Genomic DNA, 19,636 nt, shown 5'->3' with positions numbered 1-19,636 from the left:
CATACATTCCAGTTGCTCTCGCACATAAAGAGCAACTCCACCACCTCGCTTTCCTGGCCTGTCTTTCCTAAAAAGCACGTAGCCATCCATGACAGCACTCCAGTCATGAGAGCTATCCCACCATGTCTCTGTAATGGCAATGAGATCATGGCCCTGCGACCGCACACACATCTCTAGTTCTTCCTGTTTGTTCCCCATGCTGCATGCATTGGTGTACAGGCATTTCAGAGAGGCGATCGAGCATGCAGGTTTCCCAGGAGGGATGCAAGAGGATCCTCCATAGCCACATCCCATGCGCACTTCCCTGGCTGCATTCACCTGCTGGAGGYATCCCGACTTGAGCTGTCTTTTGCCAACTACCCTGTCACTATAACTCTCCCCTTCCCCCATCCTTCCTAGTTTAAAGCCCTCCTTACCAGGTTGGCCAACCTGTTGGCAAAGATCCGCGTGCCCCGCCTCGTGAGGTGGATCCCATCTCTCCCCATCAGTTGTCGATCTTCAAACAGGGTCCTATGGTCGTAGAAACCAAAACCCTGTTGCCAACACCAGTGGCGCAGCCAGTCGTTAACCTGGAAAGTCCRTCTCCTCCTCCTCTCATCCATCCCCCTCACTGGCAGGATTGAGGAGAAGATGACCTGGGCTCCCAGACCCTTGACCACCATCCCCASARCTCTRAMRYCCTGCTTGATGGTCTCCAGTTTGCCCTTGGTGTCATTGGCGCCCACATGGAAGAGCAGCAGTGGGTAATAGTCTGAAGCATGGACTAGCCTTGGCAGTCTTTGCACGACATCTCTCACACGAGCCCCCGGCAGGCCACAAACCTCTCCAGACATGAGGTCTAGTCGGCAGATAGATGCCTCCGTCCCCTGCAGCAGGGAGTCCCCCACAACAATCACCCGCCACTTCTTCCGGGCGTTCCGGCAGGGCACAGGGTCTGTTGTCCCAGGTACTTCCCTTGCAGCCATGCCCATGTCCTCCTCATCCTGGAGGGCACTAAACCTGTTCTTCAGCTGCAAGTCTTCGGGAGGAGTAGGAGCCTTTCTCCTCCCACGAGCAGTGACCAGTTTCCAGCCTTCTTCTATGATGTTATGATGTACCGTTTCACATGGCACAGAGCCCTCTGGCAACTCCACTGCTGTGGGGGGTTAGGACTCCTGGAGCTGTATGGTCTCTGAGAATACCTTGTCTATCTCTTGCTCATCCTCTCGGATGCTGCGCAGCCTACTAACTTCCTCCTGTAACTCCTTTACCTGACRACACAGCTCGTCAACAGCAGCACACCTCCTGCAGGAGAGCTGGCTGCCAGCCCAGCCTCTCAGGAAGAGATTAAACAGATTTCTCACACAGTGGGCTTTGGTTTCAAACTAACACACTGACTAGCATGTTTAGACACAGGTTTCTTTTATTATTTACTTTCTCCATGCTTATCCTGTTTCATATGACAAAAAACATCAAAAACACATTGAAAAGCCTATGTAATATATGGATAATAAATATTGCAAGAAAAATAAATATACAGTCTATCCCTAAATATTAAGTATATTAACAAATCAATCCTACTTTAACTTTGGAAGTTTTATATGCTAAATACCAATCCCCAAGAAGAATCTGGTCTATAAAGGTTTAGGCCTGAAATTCAGTTAGCATGCCTACTGTTTAGAGACAACACGTTCATCTACAGAGAATATTCAAATACACAATGCTAACCATAACGGGTATCTGTGAAATAATATAAGCTACAATTTGCAGTACATCTAGTTGTTCTTACCCAAGTCCAACTGAAGAGGTACATGAGGGAATCTAAACCAATATAGTACCTTACATACCATGGCCAAGAGACAGAAAAAGAAGATAATAGTTATAAGTTAGAATAAGCTACTTTAACCTAAGCCCTTTTTTCAGATCTAATGACTTGTAAGGTAAACTGATCAGAACCAAAGAACAATTCAAGTGTAATGGGACATTGCTCTCATTGCCTCAGAAACCACTGACTGAATTTAGCTCACTGCTTCTAAATCAAGAAAACAAATGAAGAAAATAAGAGAACAAATACTTTATTTTTCAACCAAAATAGCCAGCTTTTAATCTTTACTAAACCAGTTGTATTTGGGGCAGAGATCTCACATGTAATACCCACACATAAACTGAACTTACCTACTACACTGGTTTTCTGTAGAAAAGTAGATTTGAAAGTCATCAGAGTTGTCATGGACATAAAGAAAACAACATCGCTCATCCAACTTGGATATGCTGTAAAAGTTACATTGAGAAAAGTTTATTTTGGATGCAACTATGAGAAGAAATGGAGCAGGAAGGAGTTTAGGTTTGTTTTTTTTGAATTATGAACACTGAGAGACCAAGACTAAAAATATTTCAAAATACTGCATACTAATGCAATTTGAAAAGTATGACAATTTTAAGTTGTCACACAGAACAAACATGCAACTCCATTAAGTATAAAAAAATTTGCCTCTTTGAGCTTTGTAATTCCCAGCACTGATTAAGAATCAAAGCAAATGAATTACTAATTTCCCTTTAATTAAAAGTTATCTTTCTAAGATGCGATTAATTTCTGTGCAATGTGTTGACTGAAGGTAATTAATTTGTGTTTTAGAAACATTTTGCTGAGTTACGCTCAGCAGCTCCACAGATTTCAACAACAACTTCACATACATTCATATTACACTGGATTAGCAGAATAAAATATCACATTCAATTCATTTAAATGAAAAACTGCTCTTAGAAACAAATAATGAAGGTATGGGACAATCTATGTCCAAATGCACAACTGAAGACCTTCAGAGCAATTACTACTCATTTTATTCAGAGAAGTATTTTTTCCTCTTAGTTTATTTGCTTAAATAAATTATACAAGTTCAGAGAAGACAAACTCGGGACCTAAAACTTAGATGCCTATGGTCAAAACCGTAACCCAAAAATCCTCTGCTTTGACAGCTACAGACCTCATTAGGTACCTAAATTGCTGCTGTGCTTGTATCACAGGTTTCTCAAGCACTTAAGCTTGTTATACACACAGGTGGCCCCCACCAACAGCCATTTAACATCCCTAGGGAGGCCTGATCCACCAGCAAAGTGATTTGCAAACTCAGGGAGACAGCAAAGGCCCAGCTGTGTTCCCTGCGCTTATGGCTCCTCTAGTCTGCAGCGTCTGTCCCTTGCTTTTCTGGCAGCAAGGTGGCCCACATTAGGATGTGAAAGTAAGCTCCTAAACGCAGTCTTGTATTTTGCAGTTGTTTATACCAAATGTGATTCTTTTCTATTAATTCAGTTCCACAGAACACTCCTGTTCTTTCCGTGTAATATTCTGATCTTCCCTTGTACTAATATTTGGGGATCTAGTTTTTTTATCATTAGTGTTTTCATTAATCTAGGTGTAACAAAAAGCAACTACTTTAACTGTTTAAAAGCTAACCCTTGAGACGCTTTGCTAGCCATCTCCTTCCAGCTCAAGGATTCTTTTCTCAGCACAAAATATGTCCATGCCTCATTTAACGGTTCTCTAGTGAACCAGGTTTTAGCTAGAAGATTTTTAAAGAGAGAAGGCAATCAGAGAAAAGAGATTTCAATTTCTTTCTCTGAATTCTAGCTGTCAGTACAATGGACAATGAAGTAGGAGCTCATTAACTGAGAAGCTCAGTAGATATGAAAAAATGCAGATACACAATTGAAAACAGGGAAATCTAGAAGAGACTACATACACACATTTTAGATGAGTATTTCCATTAAAAATATACAGCTCTGATCACGCATGGAAAACTCCTGTGACGTGTTTCAAGCAAAGTTGAACAGAAGCAGCTTTTACAACAGGCCATGTAAAGCAGAGGTTTACAGTAGAATCCAGATTTCCCACTTAAGGCAATCATAAAACCAAGCTTAACTGTTTTCAGACATACCAACCTTATTCCCCTAATGGAGGAGGCTGTAAAATTCCATTCGTGAATCTGCTTCTGTAAAGAACAAAGATCTGTATCAATCAAGATCTATATCAAAGATGTATATCCTGAATTACTATTGAAAAGAAAAATCAAAGCATAATAAACAAAATAAAATTTTTCCAAGTCAAGTGTTATCTTTTTTCAGCCACTTTTTTTTTTTTTTTTGTAATTCAAATAAGCTTGATGTGTAGGTGGGAAAAGGACATACATTGCTGATTTGCTCACTTGAGGAAAAATGAATTTAACCAGAGAAAGGTGGAAGAAAAGACTGCGTTTCCTCATGTAAAATTCAATTTGAAGAATAAAGCTTGAAGTACAATTTACTAAACATTGTTTTGACTCCATATATCAACTTCTTATATTAAACATGGAGCAGACTCTATACTCCAATCTTCTCTAAGCTGCTCAGGCTCGAAGGGAATAGAAACTTCCTACTGCTTCCCAAGAGGCATTTAGCCAACAGCTTTGGCCCAGGGAGGCACACTGGAGGAAGGACAGTCTGTGCCTAGGAACGTAGCCCTTCATAAATCTCCAGCTGCCAGCTGGGTCTCATTTAGCACTGCTAGATCTGCCCAAATAATTTGTTCCATAAAGCAAAATTGTGTCAGACAGACACATTCACTAGAAGTAGTACAGTGTACCGGAAAAGAAGTTTACAGGTCCTGGTAATTATGTGGTCTTCTCTTGTTTTGACTAACATGCCTCTTTTCCACAATTCACCTCTCTACGCTTTTAGTCTATCCTCCACCTATGTCTTTCTGACATTAGGGAGGGTTGGCCAAATACATTCTGGATTTCAACTCTTCCRATATGAAACTGAAATTATTTCTCACTTTTAAACGATTACACAGTCCATAACTGTGCAGACTCCTTTCCTAATCTCCTATACTTTATCCAACAATCCAAGACACCAAAAATCTTATCTCTTGGCATTTCTTTGTCACGGACTTATACATTTTTTTCTAGTTTCTACTTTTATAATTGTAGAAACTTTTACAACTCCTTTAATGTTAAACACAATATTGGTCTCTACTTTCTATATAGCTCTGAGCTGCATCTTAATAAAACACACACAATTCTAATGAGAAATATTAGGAGAAGGGCAAGCAGCCCAGGCACTTCTAAGAAACATGGTCAAGTGAAATAAGCTTGGAATTAGAGGTTAAGAATACCTGAGTTCTAATCTTAGACTCCCCTTTTATTTTCTCTGAAAAAACTATTTTCCATATGCACGTAAAAAAAGATATGGAGGCTTGTGCTTCACAGAAATGTAACAAACTTTAAAGTGCTCCAAAATCTACATGTGAAAAAGGCACTTTGAGCACAATGAATCAAGCACAGAAGATATGAAATGCATCTGCCAGTAGTTCTACCATTTCAGTGGGAGATACATGCCACAAAGACAGAGATCTCTCATCTGCTTCATTGTTGATTGATACATATGCAGGCTGGTAGACTTTAGTAGGCTCTATCACTAAAACCTGAGAAGAGAACATTTTTCATTAGTAAAACAACAGCTTTTCAACAAGAGCATCTTAAGAAAAAAACAATACTCTGATATAGAYAATAAGTAACCTCAGTGTAAGGACCAAATAATTTTGGGGGAGGGCTGTGATTGAAAGTCAGGACAAGGCAGGAAGAGGCTGTGTTCCTATATGCAAGACTGTATCATCATGATTTGTTACAGTAGACTTACAAGTATTTTTTAGGATGCTTTTAGGATGGTGGGTTAAATGTTAAAAAAAAAACAAAAAAACCCCCACACGATTAACAGAATACAGGGTTTTGAGACAAGAGGCAGCTAAGCACATAATTGCTATGTTTAGAGYCCTCCAATTCTTGTTATATCCTATCCAGAAACATAAGACATACAGAACTTGTTTAGCATAACATCTTACTGAAAATCTCAGTCCATTAGTTGTTTCTTTCGTTGCCTCAAAAATTATATCTAGCCAGAATGTCAATCTTTCTTGTCTAGGAGAATGTTCTATGGTGAGTTTCTTGAAATGCTGAATTAACATCACATTCTGAACTAATGATTTCAAGTACCTAGAACGTATTGAATCAGTGAGTTAACAGAGAGAAAACAGAATTTGACCAGATACTAAAAGCACTTTACTGACTTACACATCCAAAGTAACTGCAAATATAATCCAAAGCAAAATTAAATGCATTTTAAAAGCTAATATAAATGAAAATGCTTGTGCTGATTTTTACAGATTTCTAGAAAGAACAGCAAGTTTAGTGAAAACTGTAGGTCATATGTTCACATGGATGTTCATGAACAGCATCTTATTGGAAAAGAGTATAGTTACATGAGTAGTTACACAGTGATTAAAAAAAGATATCAGCCACGAAATAGGGGGGATGGGCAGCAGCTATCTAGACTCTGAAAAGAATTCTGTTTCACAAGGAATCATCACTAATTTCCAAATTCTTTCCAATAAGACATGTGCTTCAATGAGATCTAAAACCAGCAATGAAGGGTAACTTAATTTCCTACCAGCACCTCTTCCTCTTTTCTTCCCAACATATAAGAACAAAGTCAGAGAATTATAAAAATCTGAGATTTAAAGATGCAGTTAAGTCACCAAGTGTCTACAGGTTCGTTTTGTGCATTTCCCAGAGCTGGATACTTAAGGTACAGCCTTGTTCCACATACCATACTGGAGGCTTCAGCTTAAAAAGCTTCTCTGCTGCTTGTACTGCTTTACCAACATCATTAGCCAGCATGCTCACACTGAAGAACTGCCCCACATCCCAGTAATTGTTCATTTTCTCTAGGCTTTTCTTCCCAGTAAACTGTTTAACCGTACACCTGTAAAATGTGAAAATATATATATATATWTTTTTTTCTATCAGTAAAACCATATTCATATTCAAACCAAATTCATACCAAGACTAATAAGACTTGATTCGGCATTAGTGCTTAAAAAAAGAAAAAAAAAAAAATTGTTGCAAGTAACATCCCCAATACATTTCAGACAGCCAGAACTCCTACCACACATGCTCTTGTGCTATCTGCCTGGGCTATCTGCCCCCTGATTTTCAGTGTAAGCTGTGTATCTCTGTGTCCTCAAGATCTGCATCTGCTGCAAGAGATCAGTGGTTAGAGGCTTAGGCAAATCCACACCAGAGTAAGGACACTGGAGTGGTTTAAAGCCGCCTTTGCGTTCTTCATCTTTGAGGTTCAAGTGTGTGTTTCAGACAGGATTGATTCCAAATATAATTATTAACTATTATTTTTCTAAGAAGAACTGAATATCTGTTTCTATCATATGATTTATTTATAGATCTATGTGTAGAGTGGTGGATTTTAGTTAGCACTATATCAAAGACATCTGAATCTAGGTAGACTACTAACCATTCTAGTAGAGCCTTCCATGTGCTGGGGGATCTTTCAGTTCAGGGACAACAGAAACCCCACGGACTCTTTCCCAGCTTCACTGAGGAACGCTGGGCCATGCTGTGTCACCTCCTGCCTTTGTCCCCTGTTGGCTATGCAATGGGATAATGTCAGGGGTGCTGGAGAGGCAGTTTATAGATGGTGCTGGATGCAGTCCTTCCTTGTTCCCTCCCCATTCCTGGGGCCCTTTAGGTGGGCCTACTTGCTAGAGAGCTACCCCAAGGCAAGAATGAACAAATATTCCTTCAAGATCCCTTTGTTTYAGACTGCTATCCAGGATCCACCATTAAAAAGCCCGGACTGCCTTTCTATCCCTACAGCCCATCTCTATAAACATTGTCCTTTTTTTTTCCACTGGGAAAGGGGGCAGGAACTTGTCTGTGGCGCTGTGTGGATACTCACCTATTTTTCTCAGTTCTATTGAGCTTTCAAACTGTTGCCCTGCAACAAGTAGCAGAACTGCAAGGTTAATTCCAGAGTACAGAGTTGACTGGAGTTCAAATCCTTTGCGATACCTGCAGAGAGCAGTCAAGAGCTAACGTGTCACTGTATAATAGAACTAAATACTACAAAGTTTTAGTAGGTGTTTTAAGCTATCAGTTTACTGCAAGGACTATATGGCTAGTTGGTACCAATGGCACTCTTAGCAAAGGCCATTTGAAATAAAGTGTTTTTTTTCCTCTAATGGTGAGGAAGAAAAACTTTTGCTTACGATTTTATGTCCTACCAGCTTGTGCAGTTTTGTGAAAATCAAGTTGGAAACAGTTATTGCAAAACTAACTCTTAAATGCAATAGAATGTAATTTTATTATATTATGGTATGAGAAAAGCCATAAAAACACTAGTCTTCAGGTTGAGTTTTATAAAAAGGCTCCAAATCCTTTGTTTTAAAACTTCATATTCATCAAAAGTAACTGAGACACACTTCACAGAAGCTGAACACATAGCACAAGCTGGTACAGAATCAGAGATCCATCTGAATCCTGAAAGTTCACTACTACCCATCCATGTTGTATTGTTAAGGTGATCTGGGGAAAAATTGAGACAGACAGGGGTATTTTCACAGTTGCCATGCAAACCCAAAACGCTAACTTACATCATTTTAATCAGCAGTAGTTTTTACGATTATACGAACACACATATGTGAACAGGATGTTAGGTGAGTACCTCCTCCAATAAACTACCTGTGTAACATTCTATATTCAAAATAAAGTCTATAGAAAGAAGCAAGAGAAACTTAAAAATAAATAAGCGCTCTCAAAAAAAACACCACGCATACAACACCACACAGTAAATCACTGCCAATCCTTCCCTCAAAAACACATGTCCAAAGACCTGGTTCTCAGTAAACCAATTGCTCAAACAGGACTGTGTTAAGAAGAGAACAAGTAGAACATTTGATCTTTTTTAATTGTCACAGCCCTACTTTTCATAAACAGAAGTACAAGTCTGAAAATTTTTTTAAATAGAGATTTTTTGTTTTTTTGCTGTTACCATTCAATGGCATGATCTTGACTACTGGTATCTTTACAGTCAGAATCAAGAAACACATCCTTGTAGATCCTCCCACATAAGCAAAACATATCTGGAGCAGGGTGATCACACGTCTGCAGGACTTGAAGCACAACTTGCAGTGCCTTCTCCCTGTCACCCGCATTGTTTCTTCTGAAATCAAATAAATACAGAAAATAAAATAAATTAGTTCAGATCTGAAAAAGTGACTGCAAGATGGTAGATTAACATTATCCCCTATCTATCCTAGAATTCATCCATCATTACTATATACAGATTTTGTTTTATTTATACTGAGGCACGATTGTCAGTTGGTTGATATAAAAAACAAACGTATTCAACTATCGGGGGACTCTACTTCTAGCTCATCTAAAAAGAAAATTCTTCTATGAAAAAAATCTGCCATCTCACATGATTCCTTCATGCACATGCAGACAGACTGTGTGTGTACTGTGAAGGGAAACAGATGCTTGCTTAGTGATTATTCCTGAAAATACTTAGAGAAAGCTGGCTGCTTTCAGCAGTCAAGCTGACAACTCATTTAGCTATGCCCAGGATTTGTAATCTTGAACCCAGAGGATACAGGGCCAATACTGAGCAATACTGTCTGAGTGCGGGAGAAGCCATGTCATTTCTACTTCAGCCAAAAGAATGATGGAGCTCAACATGGGGCATTTGAACTACAATGGTGGGGAGGGGGGGAAAAACACACCACTAAGCTATATTCCTTTCTGAATTAAAATTCTTCAGACTGCAGAAAAGGTTTAGAAAACAAACAGTGGTCATAAGCTTATTTCGATGAATATTTATCAATTTTAGTAAGAAAAAAAGATATTTAACCAATAGTTTAAGTGTTGAATTATCAAACACAACATCAGAATTTTTTACTCATATGACCTTGTTGTTTTTAGAGGGTTTAGAATTCACTATTTGCAAAAAAAAAAAAAAAAAAAAATCACTTAGGACAAACAAAAATGTTTATTTGCAAGAGTAATACAAACACAGCTTTAGAGATTAATAGCCTCTTCAAGACGTTTTAATCACTAGAGAGATTTAAAGTATTTACCAACTCCTTTTCAGTACTGTTTTAGTTTGCTGATCCCAACCTAGGTATCCAGGAACAGGTTTACAAGTACTACAATTACTTCGTCAGCAATACCAGTAGCAGATAGCGGTTTCTGGTAAATTAAGCATTTGCATGTCCTAAAGGATTAACATTTGCTGTAAAATGGTTCAGTTCATTACGTAATGAGTTGTTGGACTATGACCAGTAACATCTCATTTGTAGCAAAAAYTCATGCTTCTGTGCATGTTAGGTGACAGAGAACATTACATGAGTAAACAGATTTATAACTAGTTATGTACTGCTTGTGATGGCACAAGCACAGTGTAAATTTTTGCAGCAAATACTTGAATATTTTTGAAAAAGCATTTTTTCTTCAGATTGACTGAATTCAGGTTGTTCTGAAATTCAGACCAGTCATCTCTAATGGGCGTGCAAAGAGAAAGTCAGCATCTTCTTTCTGCTTTACAGGAAATAAAATGAAGAAGAAGCATGCAGATAAATGCATTTTACTGCTCAACATTCTCTAACCTCTATTCTCTAATGAGGAAATACTTCTTCACTGTGAGGGTGACAGAGCACTGGAACAGGTTGCCCCGAGAGGTGGTGGAGTCTCCTTCTCTGGAGATATTCAAAACCCGCCTGGACACGATCCTGTGCAATGTGCTCTAGGTGACCCTGCTTGAGCAGGGGGGTTGGACTAGATGATCTCCAGAGGTCCCTTCCAACCTCAGCGATTCTGTGATTCTGTGTAACCAAACCTGTTTGAAACTAACCAGATTCTCTCAACAATATTACCCAAGTTTCACTGTTGTTCATATGAAAAAAAAGAAAGTCAGGTAAGCATAGCTTAGAACAAAATTAGTCCTGAAAAACAAGTTCAGCAGTCCCCGGTAAGCATATGCCTACCATGACATCACAGAATTTGGCATGCATTCAAGGTTTGCTGAAAAAAGAAAGAAATGCATGAAAAATAAAAATAAAAAAAATAAAAATCACTAGCTGCTTCCAAGACAAGACAAACTTTGACTCAACTCTGCCTTGTGTGAGAACAAGTTAAATATTAATGATAACATTAAGATGTGCTATTTATTGGTTGAAAGAGCACAACTTTAAAGAAAAAGACTACGCTACATAAAGCGAGACTCTGGTTAGAACAGGCCACTGCACAGATCAACACTTTTGGACATCAAAGGATGAACTTGTACCCACCTGAAGCCAATACTAGGAGAATTTCAAAGGACCAAACCCTAAAAAAACCCAGTATACTAAAGACTCAAAATAAAACTAAAAGATTCTATCTCTTATCAGGGAATGCTGTTATTTATTCAGTCCTTATAGAAGGAACAGACCATTATTAAAGTATACTGTTCTGTGCTAAATTTTGTTTATTTTAAATAAGTATACATTAAGCTAACATAAGACATTATCAAATATAAAAATCTGTTTAGATATCTTTTATTAAACTATATTTCTTGCACCAGCATAATTAGATGCACATTGGGCAATACAAACTCAGCATATCATTTATTATAACCCACAAACTTAGGACCAGTTATTGCCTTTTAAAGTAATCCCCAAAAGCAGGTTGACCAAGAAAATATAGAACAGAAGCATCAAAACTTAATTTAGGCTACAATCAACTTCTGTAGGTCAATATGGACATACACTGTTTGATAATATAAAGCATCTATTATGCTGCACCAAGACAAATATTTATCCCTATTTCATCCCTGACACTTCAGGATCTGTATGCCTGACAGCTTACTATTTGTTTCAGGGTCTGTGGTGCTATCAATACAATAAAAGAAATTACATTAAGCTTTTGAGGCAACAACACTGACTTTTATCTTTCTGGCCCAATATCAAATACCTTAGCTTCCCCCACTGCAACTCCCAACAGCAGAGTGAATCACACACAAGGAAGGGACCTCTGGAGGTTGTCTAGTCTAATCTGCTGCTCAGAGGGAGACCATACTCAGCACTAGATCAGGGCAGCCTTGGCTTTGTCTAGCCAAATCTTGAAAACCTCCAAGAAGAGAGGTGCCACTACCTCTCTGAGGTTGTGAGACAAAGCTGAAGTACTGTATGTTATGATGTACCGGCAAGAGAACGAAAGCTGAAAGTGTTCTCTTACTGCTGCAGGTCAGCGCACCAGGTGAGACCAACTCTGCTAAGCAAATCCCCCGAATATGAATTTTTATAAGCTAGAGCAGAATGACACTATGCTACTGCAGTAAGGGCCACACAGTGCATTTTACTGCTCCTTTGTTACAGGCTCGTTTGCTCTAAAACACGTACATTGCTCATGCTAGCACATGCACTAATCACTTTGGGGACTAAATAGACCGCATTAAAAACAGGAATAATTTATTGGCACACTTCAACATATTAATCTGTCAGCCCCTCTATGGCTGGATAAGATGCATCCTACCTTAAACATGCCTGTATGCACATGAAGTAAAAATAAGACTTGCTGTTCATGGTTTGCTTGGGTTTTTTGGGGGTGGGGAGATGGGGAATTGTCAAAACCATTTATGATATGTCAATTTGTGGCAGAGGGGAAGCCTGAGTTAAATGCAAAATCTCACTTCATAGACCTAAATGAAATGATTTCCCATAAGCTTGTTCAGTTGCTAGGGGATCTACAAAAAATTTCAGCATCCAAAACAATTCTGCTGCAACATACAGCTTATAATACGTTGTGTGAAACCAAGAGGGGTTTTTTGCATGTGAATATTGTGTTTATGTTAGCTTTAAAATGGGCATTATCTCCAACCTACATCACCCCCAAAATTCATATAAATTGTAAAAACAACAATATGTCAAATGTCATCCCATGATCTGAAATTATGAAAACATCCCAGTGCTAAACAAAACACTGAAAACCCCACAAACAAAATGCTAGGATTAACAGGAAATGGATAGCAGGTAAAATTAAAAACATCACGATGTCATTACATAAATATCCAACACACTAGTCTTCAGTAATGTATACAAACTGGGGCTGTACCTCAAAAAGAAACTAAACTTATAGGGCTAAAAACAACATGAAGAAGGGAGAGAACAATCAGTGGAATGGCTTCCATATGAAGACAGCTTCGATAGACTTTTCAAACAGAAATGACTAAGTACAGATATGAGAAAGGACTCTAAAATGATCTTCCATTTTTTCCAAAGAAGGCTTCTGCAAGACACCTTCATAGCCTCTTGTCAATTCTTCTAAATCAGTCATGCTGTCTTTTTGCCAGTTTAGTATTGCCAGATAGGTTGCAGTCTCCAGAAACTGCTCACCAATTCGCTTGCCAGTCAGCTAATTTGACCACTGCAATGTTGCCATGTGATTTATCTGTCTGCTTATTCTGCCATGCTTTCTTAATCCCAGAAGCTTTCCTCTCGCTTCCCTGTCTACATAAGCCTCCCATTTACCTGTCTCCCCATCATGCCCCATTATCTGTTCCTCCTTTATTTCTCTGAATCCCTCTGTTGGGTCGCAAACCTGATGAAAATAGTTTAATACATAATAAAACTAAATTTTTAGACTTGTGTGAACAGTGTTCAGAAAAATGAATGAACACAATTAAGGTACGATAAAATTATGCCTACAGTTACAGGGTGACTTCAGTTTTGTATCACGTGTTCTATTTTGCTCTCCATCCCATCCCACTGTTCGTCGTGTTTTGTCTTAACCCAGGGTTGGAGTCCGACATTCTGATTCGTAATGAGATGTATTCAGTTCAAAAAAAAAAAAAAAAACCCACTTTCCTCTGAAGCTATGGGATAAGTTGTAAAATGAATCAATATCACTTCTTTCAGAAAGCAGGACAAATTTGAAAGCCTCCTAATACTAATTTAGAAAAGGGTTTTCTCCCTTCCTCCCCCTTCCCTCCTCTCCCTTTCAAAAACAAGCTCCTGTTCTACAACTTCGCAACTTCAGTAACAAAAAACTTTTGCTTGGATTTAGAAGCCCCAAGGTACGCTGTGCTGCTGAGATCCGTTTCCTTATTTCCACAGGGGAACAAATGCACCACAAAGTGGCAAGTCCTCAAGGTGCACAGGAAGGCGTTCAGTGCTCTCTCCCCATATTGCATGCATGGCATCCTCCTCAGCTATCGATAACTAAGGGATCGGAGACATTAAGTCTCAGATTATGAATTTGTAACTGTTAATGGCCCCAGAGATGCTCCTTCCTCAAGGCAGTTCCTCCCCCACTTCCCTAAGTCCCTGCCCTCCTCCCCCTGCCAAGTCCAAGAATAACTTGTTGGGTTTTGTTTCAGTTTGTTCAAGTTTTCTGAGTTTGCAGCAATGGGGAGAGGCTACAAAACCAACAATCAATCATAATTTGCAGAAAACAATCTCTTCACAAATCTATGCTCCTTTCCCCTTCACAAATTTACTTGATAAATACAAAATTTACTACTGCTGTCTCAGGAAGTCCCTGAGCCACAAGCTGCTGGAAACGGTGGGAGTATTTAGGGAGATGTATCACTATACATTTTCCTGTCTCCATACTTTTTCCTAGGTATCTGCTATAGACCACTGTCAGAAACAAGCATCCATGCTAGACAGAACTTTACTCTGAGCCAAATAGTCATCCTTACACTGTTTTTCTCCCCTAGGTCTCAAAAATTACTCAGACATCATATTCATGGCACTCACTCTCACCTGGAATGACACTGCCTTACAGCAACACGCAAAATCCTTTTTTTTTTTTTTTTTCTTGCTTTTTGGTTTCATGGCTTCACACTTCTTTCCTCTCCCTCAAATCCATTGTCTTCCCTGGATCCTTCTCTCTATACCAGTCATTATGCCACTTCTGCTTTAAATATCCCTATAACAAAAACTCTTTATGTTTCACAGGCTGGTTTTACCGCCTTTAAAATGCTGGCACGATTAGGGAACCAGAACCACACTCAGTGAGCCAATTCTTTGTCCGATGAGGTTAACATCTGAGCATTGCACAGATTTTACTGGGACAAGAATTAGGGCGCTCTGCAAACAACAGCTGACATAATCCTCCCCCCCCCCCTTCCCCTCACCTTCTSTTCACCTCTTCCCCTGTTGCTAGCTGCCTAGCTGGAAAAAAGAGTATATACTGTAAGAAGGTCTTACATGAGTGAAGAGTAATTTGTTCAAGGGAATCCTCCTTTGGTTTCCTCTATATTTCATTTTGACTCACTGATTTGATCTTTTGTTACTATTTTTAAGAATTCTATAAGCGAACAGATATTTCTGGAAGAGGAAAGTACAGGGGAATAAACCAAACAATAACAAACAATTCTGAAAACCTGGTATAGTCAAAGAGAGCAATCTCTTTTTTTCTGCCACTGTATTTATATGAATCTTGTTTACCTCATGATTTCAGCCTTAACAGCTATCAACAGTTTACTGAGCATTACCATTAAAAACATGATCATATTGTCACATTGCAGAGTAATGTGAACATGAGACAACTTAATCTGTAAGTATAAATATACCCAGTATTGTATATGAAGATCAAATATTTTCTGAATGGGTACATTCATTATCTTATGCAATACCTTTACTTACAGCAATGATAAATATTTAGCTGATATTAAAATATTTATTTTGAACTCTCTTGAATAAAAATACGATGGAGAGTTAGTTATGTCTTAATGATGCCATATCAGACTAGTAGTTTATAAAAACTGATGAGCTAGACTGCTATCCACTATACTTAAATCTACAGCAAAAAAAAAAATTCAGACAAATTTGTAATTATTTAGAATTGCAATAACTAATTGGAATTAGAATTGGAATTAGAGTTATTACATAGGCACGTAAAACAAGAAACTAACCCTGTTGCAAGTTAACTGAGTCGCACACATCACTGAGGACACAATTTGGCATATTAATATTCACTGTAGTGAGGTGAGGGAACGAGAGCCCAAACCGGACTTTGAGACTGGAACTAAATTTGCTAGTCTCTAGTCAGATATGACAATGAAAAAAAAAAAAAGCAACATTTTTTTCCTCATATACACTTCAGATGTTACATGCAAACCACTGCTATAAAACGAGGAACCCCATGATGCGATTTTTATCGGATCATTTTTGAGAACAGAATTACATTTTAAATAACCCAGTGTTTTTCAATGGGAATAACTTCCTATGGCTACTGTTATTCATGATGACTAGTAATTTACTACTTGCACCCTGCTACTCCCTTCACTTACTAATTGCCTTTTTTTTTTTTTATTACAGTATGTTGCTTGTTAAAACACAGCATGCCGAATTAAATAACAGCAACTGCAGCTGCCCTCAGCTTTAATATAAATGAAGATGGAACTGCCTTGGAAAGAAACTGAAGTCTTTATAGTTCAGCTATCATCTACTCTGTTTTGTACAAAATTTGGCATAACCCTTGGCCTCTTTGCAAGCTGCCAGAAGTTGAAACTGAGGATTTTCTGGAAACTCCAGGCTTAGTAAAGAAGGCCAATTGAAAAATACTAATTAGAACACAAGTGTACTGCAACTCCGTAAAATCTTTGCTGTGCCACCCTAAGTTACCGAAGTAGATCCTAAGCAAACAGCCAGTGGACAACCACACTTACCATTTGAATTGACAGTAAAAAAACAAACAAACAAACAAACAAACCCTATGCTTTGCTAATATTCACACATACACAGCAACAAGAATTAAAACAGTAAAGACCAAGCTAGCATCCTCTTTCATTATTCTCTTAACCTGATTACAGGTAAGTAAAATTCATGGAAATGGACTGAAACACTTTTCTGTCCCATTGATTTTGATTGTGATTTGTCCTGTTCGTGTCACTTGCTCAATGCTTTTCAATAATTTGAGGCAATACTAAAAAATACTAACCCCGGAACAGGAAAGGGTTCATTTTACTCTAAAGTCATTAAATAAAAGAAAGTAGTCTATGAGCATTTTTCTTAATGTGATATCACAGAGTGGGCACAGAAGTCACAAATGCAGTGACACGCAATTTATGGCACAACACACAAGAGCACTCTTTAAAACTGCACAAAACTCAAAATTAAAAAAAAAAAATCAGAAATTAAGGTTGTTATTACAACTTAAATTCAGGTCTTGTGTGTACTTGCTGATGACATATGATGGCTGCATGATCAAGTACTAAAAAAAAAAAAAAAAAAACAAAAAACCTCCTGCCTCATCTCACACAAGAAATGGTCTCACCATGGGGTTCTGTCATGGACTTGCACCAGCCAAGGGTGGTGAGACACTCACTTGAGGAGTTGGGGTGCCGGTAATGCATAGGGGCTGGGAGCTGCAGGAGGAAGGATGACTGCACACCTGAGGCCACTGGGGGCCATCCTCCATGACTGTCTTCTGTTTCTGACTGAACAAATCCCTTCAGCCAAAGACTCGCCACAAAATGCGTGTCCTCATTTACAGGAACTCTATCTTGAAAACATGAAGACTAGTTAATAAAGGTGCATTCACATTTATTGCTGAAGACAACGGGATTTTTAAACACATTTTAGAATGCTCTATACTTGAAAAGAAAAATCACATTGTAGACACCTTAAACAGAACCTTTAATTAGGGGACTTCCTGTATCTGTGTGGTAGTCCCACATCTGTAAATGGAGGTCAACACAACTGTCCTTTTTCTCTGTGATATGGCAAATTACTCAGGTAGCGCAATGATTAATGTCCAAGGACCCATAAGAAGCTCGTGATACAGTATATGTGGGATGGGGGATTGGGAGGACTGCATGTACAATTAATATGGCACAGGTACACCTTTAACAAACAGAACACCACAAAATACTGAGAAACAGACCAGCTGACCTCCAGTCGATCCTGTGCACCACACCGGGCAAAGCTCTCGTGGGAAAAATCATCAGACAGCCTTCAATTACACACAGAGGACCAGAGAGGAAATAAACAGAGAACGGGAAATAAAATGGAAACCTTAATTCTGAAATTTCTTAGTTTTCAAGTAGGGGACCTGCAATCATAAGAGTATCCTTTCAAGGCAGTTCTCATACCCCATCTATTCCTTACAAAGTGCTTGCCTCCCAGGCCAGGCATGCTGCCCATGACCAAAGCAAACAGCCACCTACATCTGAAACACCTGAAGTCAGCCCTCAGTTACACAGTGCCTTCCTTCATACCAGAGGCATCACAAATTCTGAAAACATTCACACTGCACCTTTGGGCTGAACTTAAACTGAAAGACTCACCCCACCCTCTGCATAAATTACGACACAGCCAGACACAATTTCAACTGGGAGGCAACAAAAAACATTGTTTTAAACCAATCCACATCTGCATAAGAGAGGGCATGCTCTGCTCTGTGTGGGGTCAAATTAATTAGCTTAAAACACTGATAGAGGAATAGCCTTTTGCTCCCAATAAGAAACCAGGAAAGCGACCTATGTAGATAGTCAAGGTTTGGAAAAAAGCACAAGCCTGTCACTGCAAACAGACCCACTATTAGCCTTTATATTATTACACATTAGAAATGACAAACCTAAGATGGACTCAGTGCTCTGCTCCAAAGCGGAAACCAGGCAGAAAGATTTTGATCTACAACAGGGATTAGGTCATGCTTAAGAACTTGCTATGTGAATCACAGTTATCAGAAATTGGCATGAAAATCTCTGCCTTCCCTACACACGTAACACCAAGTGCTTTAGTGTATGTCTGTACAGTACTCTGCAGATAGACCCAGGCTTGCTTTGCTCATGATCCAAGCCAGGTCAGGCAGAAGCTGCGCAGCTAGGCTGGAAGGGCACAGAGCCTGAAATACTACACACTTGCCTCTTTTCTTAGCCCAGCCTGTTAACTTGGACTGAGACCTGGCTGCAGTCATGGTTCAGACTGAGCTTGCATCTGCCTGGACACTGCCAGTCTGATGCACCAGCAGAGACCGAAGGCCCTCAGGAACAACCCCCTACCACATCTCTAGCTCTGCGGAGCACTAGCTTATCGCTGACTTGAAAAGGCTAAGTGAAATTAATTGCTAACAAAACTCAATTACTGCAGTTCAAGAGGAAATAAAGGAAATAAATGATTGACTTCTGTTGATTATGATCATAATTCTGACACGCTTTTTTAATGAAGTTAAACAAAAATTAACTTCAACAGAGTCTGATATTCTCACAGCTACTAATTCTGTTGTTACTTATTATGTATTTTGTTCCTGGTAGACTCGATCACTTGTACTGAATAACATTTACCCCATTCTCTATGCTAAAATTAATAGAATATTACGTGTTTTGTATTTTTCAAACTAAATTCTGAAAAAAAAGAGAAAAAAAATCAATAAAAGAGGGTATTTTTAAAATGGAAAAAAGTGGTTCAAAAATCCCATAGAAGTAAGATGCTAAAAACACCACTTTAAGGACCATTATTTACCTAAGTGAACTTGTTCTGAAAATTTTAGTGTCCCAAACTTTGGACTTTTGCAAAACGCAAAAATATTTGAAGTAGCTAAGTGAAACTTTTCTCTTTTTCTATTTTTTTCAAGTAGAACAGAAATCTTTGAACAGTAGAAGCTAATTTCTGCATTCTTGCTAACGGAAAACTGGTCATTCATTCCTGGAAAACTTTTCCATAACAGCGTTTTAATTGTTCCCAGAAGAACACAAGGAGAATCATCCTGGTTCAGGCTAGTGATTCATTTAATGAAATCTGTTGATGGGGAAAGCAGGTGCAGCAGCAATCCGTTTTGTGTTGTCTTAT

General features: G+C 38.8%; 1 protein-coding gene across 1 annotated transcript in view; it reads right to left on the bottom strand.

The window, feature by feature from the left end:
- Positions 1–1,318: 1,318 nt before the first annotated feature.
- LOC112960530 (mitogen-activated protein kinase kinase kinase 15-like) overlaps positions 1,319–19,636 on the bottom strand; it is a 51,386-nt gene continuing 33,068 nt past the window's right edge. The window contains 9 exon segments of the mRNA XM_026054876.1: positions 1,319–1,429; positions 2,155–2,250; positions 3,919–3,968; positions 5,330–5,437; positions 5,855–6,005; positions 6,619–6,742; positions 6,745–6,774; positions 7,765–7,877; positions 8,857–9,027. Of these exon segments, the coding sequence (XP_025910661.1) occupies positions 1,360–1,429; positions 2,155–2,250; positions 3,919–3,968; positions 5,330–5,437; positions 5,855–6,005; positions 6,619–6,742; positions 6,745–6,774; positions 7,765–7,877; positions 8,857–9,027 (913 nt within the window). The 3' untranslated portion in view covers positions 1,319–1,359.

This window comes from Apteryx rowi, unplaced genomic scaffold, assembly GCF_003343035.1.
Source record: "Apteryx rowi isolate R43461 unplaced genomic scaffold, aptRow1 scaffold_972, whole genome shotgun sequence".
Classification (NCBI taxonomy): domain Eukaryota; kingdom Metazoa; phylum Chordata; class Aves; order Apterygiformes; family Apterygidae; genus Apteryx; species Apteryx rowi.
Note: the sequence above shows the minus strand (reverse complement) of the source record. Positions and strands in the feature narration are given on the sequence as shown.